Source organism: Rhinichthys klamathensis, unplaced genomic scaffold (assembly GCF_029890125.1).
Source record: "Rhinichthys klamathensis goyatoka isolate OS25496 unplaced genomic scaffold, OSU_Roscu_1.1 h1tg000054l_1, whole genome shotgun sequence".
NCBI lineage: Eukaryota > Metazoa > Chordata > Actinopteri > Cypriniformes > Leuciscidae > Rhinichthys > Rhinichthys klamathensis.
In genome coordinates, this window is record NW_026606599.1 from 1,037,701 (window position 1) to 1,049,916 (window position 12,216).

The 12,216-nt window shown below is 40.9% G+C and overlaps 1 gene segment (V, D, J or C); it reads right to left on the reverse strand.

Moving 5' to 3' along the window:
* Nucleotides 1-5,403: 5,403 nt before the first annotated feature.
* Nucleotides 5,404-11,328, reverse strand: LOC130083219 (immunoglobulin lambda constant 7-like). The segment is given in 3 exon segments: nucleotides 5,404-5,837; nucleotides 9,840-9,917; nucleotides 11,268-11,328. Coding segments are annotated over 3 exon segments (456 nt in total).
* Nucleotides 11,329-12,216: the final 888 nt, after the last annotated feature.

Below are 12,216 nucleotides of genomic sequence, written 5' to 3' on the forward strand. Positions count from 1 at the left end.
TTAAAGCTTCTTAGAAGCTCTATAAAGAGATTATACTTGCACAAGTTATGTTATGGTCTCTCTGTGTCGAGGCCTTCCTGTACGGCCCTGTCTGGCCGCATGAGCTGAGTCCTTTGTGTGTGAGGAAGCGTCACGTGGGCTGCTTTAGCGCGCGTGTTGAACGGAGGTTCAAAGTCTTTGGGGTAACATTTCCAAAGGGAAATAGTTCGGCGAGCGCGCGCTCGTTTAAAGGTCCCTTGTAGATGGATTTGCTTAAGAGATATGTCACGCGGTTTTCTTTTCAATCGTCGATTGGAATTAAACACGGAGACTTATCTAAAACTGAAAAACACAAACGAAACTAGAAACAAATAAAAAGAAAGGCGAAGAGCTCGCCCGGAGGCGAGACGTTACATTATGACACGAGGACAAGAGGAAGAGAGCGAACGGAGGGGGGGGGGGGGGGAAGCGTCATTTATCACCTTTGGAGAAATCCAGCCTCTTCCTGTCGGCTTGGCCAATTAGAGGGTTGGAATTCACAGGCGGTACTTCGGTTTTTATTGCTCTTTGTCTCAGAGAGAGACATTTGAAACCCTAATTTCGTCGGGTGTTTAAGAGCAGAATCTTCACAATTATTATAGTCCCATGTGTCACAAAGTTTTAGCAAGATGTGATATAAATGGCTAAATGGGAAACGAAGATTGGAGCTCAGAGAATCCAAACTTGCCTCACATGGAGTTGGTTACTCACAGTTTGCAAAGTTTGAAACCTTATCCCATTAGAGTTTCCCAACAACATAGATCAAACACATAAGACAAATCGTAAGATGAGATTGGATACATTGTTCGTACAATTCTCAAGGGGATATATAATAGAATATATCCATGAATGCAGAATTCATTTCTCCTTCTTAGTTAAATCCAGAGAGAGTGAGACACAACAATTCTGGGGATCGACAGTTATAGGTAAAATGCATAATGATAAAGTCACAGTTATTCCAATGTAACCCGGACAACAAACACATATAAAACACATTGAATATATCGGGTTAAATGTCTTTTAAAAAGAGAAGTTTCTTTCTCTTGAGCATCAAATTCCAAGTCAGTCATAAAAATGTCTGGTAACTGGACACCACGCTCTGTCCTGAGCGGGCTTCACTTGTGGGGGATGTGTGTGTGTGTGTAAATTTACATTCCAGGCTTTTTGGGTCTTTAGCAGGATGTATTTAGTTATTCAGATTCACCCTTTTAGCCCAGTCCTTACACTCATGTGATCGAGCACCGATTTGCCTATGATTTCAGGCAGTTGTCGGCGAGTCAAAATCGGGCATGAGCTCGACATTATGCAATATAAGAGTGTCAAACCTGAGAAGGGAGTCCAGGAGATTCCCACAGCATTCCTGGACACATAATTTACATAGTTGTAATTTATAGACAGAGATTATGCTAATCGTGAACGAGTGTGCGTGCACGCCGGATTTACGAAGGATTGGAATTCATTAACATACACATTTAACTATCAAATCTAATGTCTACGAAGCATTTGCGAATCCAAGAGTTTTCAGGAAGGTCCATTTTACACGCAAATTACTCAAATATATATACGCAAATATATTTACAAAAGTTTCATGAATGAGGCCCAATGCACGTGAATGTTGAACAGTTTTGAATGTGGTGTCCATGAGCAAGACACCTAACTCCAGCTGTGTGTGTGTGTGTGTGACACCTAACCCCAGATGCTCCCGACGAGCTGGATGGCGCCTTGCATGGCTGACACCGCCGTCGGTGTATGAGTGAGTGAATGTGAAAGCGCTATATAAATGCAGTCCATTTACCATTTATAAACAAACAAACAAACATAAAAACACATTCCAAAAAGCATTACCCTAAGCAAAGCATATTAATACAAATACAGAATGACTTTAGATATACACAAATGCAGCGAAACACGGAAGTAAAGCAGCGCCACCGTTACTGCGTGCCTTGCTGCTAAGGAAGTAGCGGAAGTAGCGTGTTGGTCCCGTAGGCGGCTGTAGCAGATGTTAGCTGTACGACATGTTATTTTTATGTAGTTTCTTTAGTACGTATGCGGTCTAGTGATGCCGGTGTGGCGAAGCAGGGAACAGGCGATACAGAGGAGGTTATAGTCTAGGTGGAACCTGCCCCAAAAACACCGACTACGCCACCCGGGAATTTCACCCAGAGAATGATTTTCTTTACTTCCTAATTGCAATATTACTTATATGCTTACGGACACACAGGTAGGTATACAATTCAGCCAGAGACGAGGTTCAATTTTTGGTAACGCTTTAGATCACAGCCCGGAAATTACTGCGAAATTAAAGCGATTTTACAGTGTAACCTTCAGTAATTATAGTGTACCTATTACAATAAGTATAAGGGAACAATATTTTAAGTTTGGGGAATAAAGGGGTAACAACCAGGAGAATTAAAAAAAAAATTATTCTGCAAGTATTATAGAACTAAGGGGTTCTTATTCTACTATTATGATATAACAATCTTACATTTGGGAGCAATTTAGCAAGAACATACACTGCGTACCTTTACATACTGTACATACTGTATAGGCTTTTTAAAAATTACAGGGTACATATCTATGCATTTATAAAGTAATCTTTTTAACAAAAGTGCACTGAAAACGAAAGCTATTGCAACGTTTGCTTAAATATTGGGGAAAGATACTCTTGTTTCATGTAGTGGTGCTTGTTACGCTCTTGTTCCGTGTAGTTACAGGGTTAGTACAATACAAATGCATACACACAGTCTTATATCACTGACTCGGAAACCTTTATTTATTATACAAGCACTACTTACCCTGTAACCACATGAAACCAGATATATTATTCCCAGTATATTTTTAAAAAAATGCAATAATCTTAGCTTTTCTTGCCTTGAAACATGTTAGCCCAAACATAAACATCTGGGCCCGTATTCATAAGGAATCTTAATGCAAAAAGTAGCATAACTCATGTCTTACTTTGAACACTGAAAAGACGGTAACCATGTTTTTAAAAATAGATGCAAACTTAGGGAATGTCCTGAGGTCTTTGTAAATGGGCATACAATTAAAAATGTGAACAAATTCAAATATTTACAAACAGTCGCTCCTAGTGACAAAATTCTAAGAAAATTCTTAGAAATGTGGGCGTTTAATCCTAAAATTAAAGAAAAAATCCTAGTAAAGAAAAAAGTAATTCAGAGAGTATCTTAACCCTTAAAAGAGGTCTTAAGGTCTCTGCGTCAGGAGCACGGATGAGGACTTTTAAACCGCATTAACCCGATCGCGTGTTTAGCGTTCATGTAAACACTACATTCAGAACAACTAAAGTTGTGCATGTAAACGTAGCCACTGTAGGCGATACTCCAGGAAACACTGATCTAGAGTTTCATGACTGAACTCCATATATATATATTTACCTGTGTGTATTTGTGTGTAAGTGTGTAAGTGAGTATATTTAATGTGACTGTGCTTCGGCCATGTAAAGCCGTTCTTTAACCCTGTCAGTAAAGCTGTTTGACTCTGATGAGTCTGAGGTGAGTCTGTATCTCGTCCTGATCTCTCTTCGGTCTCGTCGTGAGCTCACAGTCTACAGCAGCTTTTGCATTCAGAGGGTGTTTTATATGATCAGCACATGCTTCACTCTGCATGTGTTTATAGCTCTATGAACTGAACATGACATGATCAAGAGCTCTTCTTCATCAACCAACAAACATGACTTTCAGCATCATCTTCCTCTTGACTCTGCCAGTGTTTAGTCCAGGTTTGAACAATGATTTATGATTGTATTTTCAAACACTAATAACACTATGGGCCCTATCTTACACTCGGTGCAAATGACTTTGTACACTGACGCATGTATCATTCCTATTTTGCACCCGCACAAAGCGGGTTTTTCCCTCCACAGACACACGTCGGTTAACTAAGAAATACACTTGCGCTCCCCGGGGCGGTTCAGCGCAAAGAGGAGGCGTGTTCCGGCGCAAACTTTCCCTCATGCTATTTTGCTGTTCTATAAAACAATTGCGCCACTGACCAGAAAAAAACTAGTCTAGGGCCCTATCTTGCACTCGGCGCAAATGACTTTTTACACTGACGCATGTATCATTCCTATTTTGCACCCGCGCAAAGCGGGTTTTTCCCTCCACAGACGCACGTCGGTTAACTAAGAAATACACTTGCGCTCCCCGGGGCGGTTCAGCGCAAAGAGGTGGCGTGTTCCGGCGCAAACTTTCCCTCATGCTATTTTGCTGTTCTATAAAACAATTGCGCCACTGACCAGAAAAAAACTAGTCTAAAGTCAGTGGCGCGTTGCGCGTTGTTCATTATGCTATTTTAAGGGCGCATGCTTGGCCATAATCAATGTAGCGTGTGCAGAACGCGCATACACGTTGATTCTCTCATCTAAGCAGCAGTTTTCATTTTTGCAAATCATACATTATTACGATAGATAGATAGATAGATAGATAGATAGATAGATAGAAAGACAATTTATTATAAAAGCATGTAGCTTACACATTTACCCAAATTATCATACGCCTGTTTAACAGAAGTTAATTTGGGTGGGTTTCTCCATCCCCAATGTCACTTCTCTGACGAGAACGCTGCTCTCCTCGGCTGTGAACCGTTCCTGGCGCGCGCCTGGCAAATCCGCAGTTATAATAGGAATCCGCTTTAGAACAAGCGCACCTGCTCTTAAAGGGAATGTGAGATGACGCTCTGATTGGTTTATTTCACGTTACGCCCAAACCACACCTATGAATAATGAAGCTACTTCAGACAGACCCCTTTTAGATTTGCGCCAGGCGCAAGAGGCAATTATCCCGCCGGGAAAATAGCAACAGCGCCGGGATCCGCCCACAAAGTTACTTGCGCTTTACGCTTTGACACTTGCGTTTCAGATCGTTAAAATAGGGCCCTATATCATTAAAATCAACACCAATCTTGTGTTTATGAAGAGAATGAGTCAGTGTTTTAATATGATCATCATGTTTTAGGTGTAATATATGATCCCTGTCAATCAAACTGAACACACTGCAATCAGTCACTTAAATTATTTGTATTATATTTTTATTTTTTAAATACCATCAGCTTCTTTTGCAGAAGTGAAACTGTTGTGTTCCAGTCCAGATCATGTAACCAATCAGAGAGTGAGACTGAAAAGCCCATTTGCATTGTCAGGGTGGAGTGATTGTGATCTCTCAGAATAGAGCAGCTCTGTCTCCAGAGACCATGTTCAAACCCCAAGAGCTTTATTTGACATTTACTGCGACATCAACCTTCTGAAAAGCTCCTGCATCTTCATCTGTTAGTTGAATGATGTTGTCAGACACAAAGTGAAATTGTTGAGAAGCTTTATTGAATGTTGCAGCAAACACAGCAGATTGAAAGATCACACACACACACACACACACACACTCGTTCAGTATGGAGTTGTAAAGCACTACAGCTGCAGCACTAGACTCATGTGAATCCTGCCTGACACAGGACACTCAGATACGGCTCATCTTCAGGAGAGAAACATCAGCACTCAGAGCTCTTGTGGAACGAGACCTCATGAGGAGCTCCATCATGTGTTACTCTGCAGACGTACAGCTCTCCCTCTTCCCAGCGTGCTTTGCTGAGGGTCAGGACGCTACTGCGGCTGTAGCGGCCGTCCTGCTGGCTCTCTGCGCTGGTCAGAACCCCCTCGGTGACCTCTGACCCGTCCAGTGTCCAGCTCACCAGCGCCCCCTGTGGAGAGTAAGAGCTGAGCAGGCAGAGCAGTGCGGCTGAGTCTCCAGAGATCTGCAGAGAAGAGGGCGGCAGCAGAGACACTGAGGGCTTCACTGTGGGACCAGCTGCAGGAGACAAACACAACACATTCACAAACACACACACAACACACTGCACTGCACATTCACAGCATTTCAACAGGACTGAAGCAGCAGACATGAGGAATGCAGGACAAATCTCCAGCATCTGATCCTTCATGCCATTCAGCTTCACTACAGTCAAAATATATTTATATATATATACAATATACAAACTACACAATCACTATATACATTTATATCAAACCTCAGAAATCAAACTCAACATTATAATACACTGACTGCTTTAATTACAGCAGTTTTTTTTTACTCAGAACATAAAGATCTTAAATTTCGAGATATTCAACTGAAAATGTAACTCAGTTTCAAACAGAATTAAAACACAATTGATTCATACAGAAATGGTTTTTGTATTATATTGTATAGATTTATATCAAACCTCATGAATGCATTTAACCATAGACATTGTTTTAATTCCAATAGTTTTATGTCCCACAATATATAGATATTTAACTCAATTTGAAAGTGTGACTAAAGCGGAGACCAAAAGAAAATTATAGCAGTGATAGAAAAACATTTAAAATAACAATAAAATCAACATTTCTAAACATACACATATTTTCTATAAATCATGATTGTATTATATATACAATATACAAACTACACAACCTCTATATACATTTAAATCAAACCTCAGAAATCAAACTACACATTGCAATTGTTACGACCCTTGGCTCAAGGGAAGCAACAAAAACAAGGGACACACGTAAACCAAATTGTAAGCTCAAAAGTAATGTTTATTTAACTACAAAAGTAAGACAAAACTAAATAATAAAATGAAAACATTTAAAGAAAATAGAAGTGTTTCTGTATTCATCAGCAAGATCAGTGTGTAAAGCAAGATGCATGGTCGAAAGTGTAATGCAATGTTGAAGTTGAAATGTAAATGCAAAAAGTAACAAAATACAACGCAAGCAAAAGGCAAAGTCCAAAAGCAAAGTCCAAAACCAAAGTTCCCTCTCCCTTGGCTCAGTTGGTGATCTCTTAAGAAGCGTCTAAGGCACGGTCACAGGTGTTTCCAGTTGACTGCCAATTGAGGCAATTAGTGGGCTCCGGTACCAAACTGCAATTCTCAAAAGCAGCAGCAGAGGTCGTCACACCCCTCCCCATAAGACAGGGACTCCCACAAAGATCCCTGTAACAAAACAAACAAATCTCAATAAACAGGCAAAGTATACACCCAAGTACAGGGCCGAAGACAGCTCCCAAAAACGCCAAAGAGAATAAATTCAAATCCAATAGATTAGAGTGCATCAGGAGCGCGTGACAGCGCATCAGCTACCACATTTTCCGATCCTCGTATATGTCGAATATCCAGACAGAAGGATTGCAAAAATAAGGATCACCGAACCAACCTCTGATTCGGACACTGCAAAGAGTTGAGAAAGGTTAATGGATTATGATCCGTGTAGATCACAATAGGTGCACAGGAATTAAGATAAACAGAAAAGTGCTGCAAGGCCCAAATAAGGGCTAACGCTTCCTTTTCGACCACAGAATAATTACGTTGGTATGTGTTAAACTTTCTCGAAAAGAAACTAACTGGATGGTCTACTCCATCCACATCAGATTGCTGAAGGACAGCTCCAGCTCCAACATTACTGGCATCGACGTGCAACGTGAAAGGTTTGTCAAAGCACGGAGCCATAAGCACAGGCGCTGAACACAGCAAGGATTTCACGTTCTCAAAAGCCAATTCGCAACTGTAAGACCATAAAAACTTCGTCTTACCCTTTAACAAGTCGGTCAACGGTGCCACCACCGTAGAGAAATTTCGACAAAAAGATCGATAATATCCTACCAACCCTAAAAACCTCATAAGCTCTTTCTTTGTCGTTGGGGAAGGAAAATTCTGAATGGCTTGCACTTTAGCCTGTATCGGACGCACTTCGCCGTTCCCTACCACCTTCCCGAGATACGTCACGGTCGCCTTCGCAAACTCACATTTGGCCAAGTTCACTGTAAGTCGAGCATCAGACAAACGTCTCAACACCGAACGCAACCGTTTTAAATGAGACTCCCAACTGTCACTAAAAACGACTAAATCGTCCAAATAGACGGCACAACCCTCAAGGCCACAAATTACTCGGTTCATGAGGCGTTGAAAAGTCGCCGAAGCATTTCGCAGGCCAAAACTCATGACCCGGTAAGAATGTAATCCTGACGGAGTGACAAAAGATGAAATTTCTTGTGCTCTCTTGGTTAAAGGCACCTGCCAATAGCCCTTCAGCAAGTCAAACTTGCTGACGAACTTGGCTGAGCCAACCTGGTCCACACAGTCCTCGACGCGGGGCAAAGGAAAACAGTCCGGTTTTGTTAATGCATTAACTTTACGGAAATCCGTACAAAATCTTACTGTACCATCTGACTTTCCAACTAAAATACACGGGGAAGCCCATTCAGAAAAAGAAGGTACTGCAATATCGTGATCCTGCATATACTTAATTTCCCTCTCCATCAATTCCCGTTTTTCAGGTGCAACACGATAAAAACGCTGTTTAATAGGTTTTGCATCCCCAACATCGATATCATGTTCAACCCAATCTGTACGCGATGGCACATCATCAAATAATTCGGGAAAACTATGTAATAAGTCACATAACTCCTGGCATCTTACAGGAGATAAATGACGGAGAGTAAACTCCAAGTTGTGCAAGGACTCTGAATTATTCAAACGGCCGCGAAAAACACAATCATCGGGCGAAATGGTCTCCTCTTCCTCACCCACCAAACTCATATTACCCCCACCGATAGAAACTGCCGAAAGTGCTGGATGCAAAAATGTCAAATTTTCTACAGGTTTGGTTTCTTTTTCATAATACGGTTTTAATAGATTTACATGGCACCGTTTAACTGACTTTTTCCGTGATGGCATTGAGACATCATAATTTTCATCAGTCAACTTTCGTTGTACAACAAATGGGCCATCGAATTTTGCTTCAAAAGGAGAAGATACAATAGGCCGTAAGACAAGAACTTGATCGCCTGGTACAAACACTCGATGTTCAACCGTACGATCATAGAATTGCTTCATGTTTTTCTGATGTTTTCCCAGATTTAATTTAGCTAGTTCTCTAACCTGGATGAGTCGATTTTTAAACCCCAAAACATATGACGCCAAGTTTTTAGGAGGCTCTACAGCTTTACCAACCTGCTGAAATACAGACAACAGTCCACGAACATTATGGCCAAAGACCAAGTCATTAGGGCTGAAACCCGTACTCTCCTGGACTACTTCACGTGCAGCTAACATCATCCATGGTAAACCCTCTTCCCAATCTCTATCCAGCTGCACACAGTACGCACGGAGAAGTGACTTTAACGACTGGTGGAATCTCTCCAATGCACCCTGACTTTGTGCATGATACGCAGTAGATTGATTATGCTTAATGTGCAGCTGTTTTAACACCTGCTGGAAGAGATGCGAAGTGAGATTCGAACCTTGATCACTTTGGATGATTTTTGGAATACCAAAAACGGATATAAACTGGGTTAAAGCTTTCACAATAGAACGAGACGTAATGGTACGCAGTGGATATGCCGCAGGAAAACGTGTGTTCAAACACATCACAGTGAATAAATAACTGCTACCAGACTTCGAACGGGGAAGTGGCCCTACGCAATCGACAATAAGATGCTCGAAAGGTTCACCAGTAGCCTGAATTGGTTTCAACGGAGCAGGTTTCAACACCTGGTTCGGTTTACTCGTTAATTGGCAGGTTTTACATCTCTTAATATAAGCAGAGATGTCTCGTTTTAATCGCGGCCAAAAAAAATATCGCAACAGGCGATCATAAGTCTTACGCACCCCCTGATGACCTAATTGATCATGCGCAATTTCTATCATCATTTGTCGAAATTTAGTAGGAACAACTACTTGGAAAACAGGATCCCCAACAAAATCTTTGTGAGGACTCCATTTTCTCAACAACACTCCATTGTGAACGAAATATCCACGGGAAACGTCACACTCCTCTACCGGAAGAACAGCACTCTGGAAGAGTTCATCCAAAGAGGAGTCAGTCCGCTGTTCTATTCCTAAATCCTCTGCAGAAACAGGAAAAGACAAGGCAGACAAATCAGGCATAAACAACTTAGTGCAGATTTGATCAGATTTTATCTCTTTTCGATCACACACTTCATCCTCATTGGCACGTTTCATTGCACGAGTCACAACACACGTTGAATCCTGGCACAAAGAACTCAGTTCAGTTTCAATTTTATTATCAGTGGTCACTATGGGAAACACTGACGTATCAGCCCACACACGTTCACCTACCAGTCCATTTCCCAAAATAATATGGACCCCCTCAACTGGCAAAGCTGGTCGTACTCCCACTACAACCTCACCTTGAATCAAATCGGACTGAAGCCTTACCCTATGAAGATGCACAGACAGAGTATTCAGTCCTATTCCACGAATTAACACACTCTCACCAGTATGAGACTGCGAGGAAAAAGGCAATTCTGATTCCAAAATAAATGAATCCATTGCGCCAGTATCCCGCAAGATTTTAACAGGGATTTCCTCTTTCTCTCCAACCAGGGATACACGCCCCTCTGTAATAAAAGGCGAGTAAGAAGAGAAATCAACATCAAGTGTTTTACTTTCAACAACTTCACTCCCTGAAGACAGAACTGGTGCCGCAAGAGCAGAAGGCTAAGCATGTGAATTTTGTGCATTATGTTTGAATTTATTTTTAAGGACAGGACAATCTGCTTTCCAATGTCCTTTCTCATGACAGTAATTGCAAATCTTGCTTGGGTCAAAATTTCCCGTGAAAACACGGTTACTCTTAGACGGAGACTTTACATACTGAACATCACGAGCATGCCAATCCACAAAAGTGGTTTTGTGCGTCAGTACAAAATCATCGGCCAACATTGCCGCTTCCTCTGGCGTTTTAACATTATGCTCACTAATATACATAGCTATACGGCTCGGGACGGAATTTTTAAATTGTTCCAACACCATCAAGTGAATTAAATCCTCCAATGTTTTAATGTCTAATGCTGAACACCAATGATTAAAGTGTTTTCTCAGATCACACACAAATTCTAAGTTTGTTTGCAACTGGTCTTTTTTCTGCAATCGAAAACGCTGTCTGTATGCTTCGGGTACACATTCATATGCTTTTAAGATTAGAGATTTAACTTTATCATAATCTTTACAATCATCAACCGACAATGAAGAAAATGCTACTTGTGCTTTCCCAGTTAACACACACTGTAACAGCGCAACACAATCATCATCTGACCAGTTCCTTAATTTTGCCATGCGTTCAAATAGAGTAAAGAAAGTATCAGGATCTTCTTCATTGAATTTAGGAATAAGTTTTAGGTTTGAATTGATTGAAAACAACACACTCTGTTCCTGACCAGAACTAGAAAGCTTACCTTCTTTCATCAGGTTGAGCTTGAGAAACTCCAAATCCAATTTTGCCTTTTCTAAATCCATTTTACCTTGTTCCGCACGCAGTTTTAACTTCTCATGGTCCATCTTTAATTGTAGCAGCTCTTTTTGCTGTTCAAAAGACAAATTACTTTTTAATTCAGATGCCACTGGTACATATTCCTCCATCTCTGGGTCTAAGAAACCTTTTTCAAGCAACTCAATTTTCAAAGCTACTTTAACATTATCTTTGAGCCTTTTATCTTTAATCACAATTTCATAACGTTCAGCAATACTTAATAATTGCTCTTTAGTACACCTGTCCAAAAATTCATGAGAAGGTGAACTAACAAACTCATCAATATCAGCCATGCTAAAATGACCAGAATAATTTATTCAGCACAGTGCAATCAAATAACGAGAGTTTTCCCTCTACCTTTCCAGTACCTCTACCTAACTCAACCCTAGTCTTCATGCGATTACTGGTGGGGGGTATTTATGCACTATAGCCCGCTGGGTGAAAAACGCAACTGGTCAAACCAGCGACGCCTTCAACACCACGGATGTGCTCCCGAGATAATTACTACTACCCACTTTCACCACAACACTACACAAAAATAACAAATCCGACACGTCTCAAAAGAAACATGCCGCTATGCCTATCAGAGAAAACTCACGTTCAAAAAACAATATTGCACATGTACTTACCAACTGGTGATTTCACACGGTGAACAAATTGACTTTGGCACAAAAACATTTTTGTGTGTCCAACAAATAATCAATTATCAAACTAAACGTCCAATTTTTTTTTTTTTTTTACGCAATCAAATAACCAAAGCAAGGACGAGCCCCCAATTTGTTACGACCCTTGGCTCAAGGGAAGCAACAAAAACAAGGGACACACGTAAACCAAATTGTAAGCTCAAAAGTAATGTTTATTTAACTTCAAAAGTA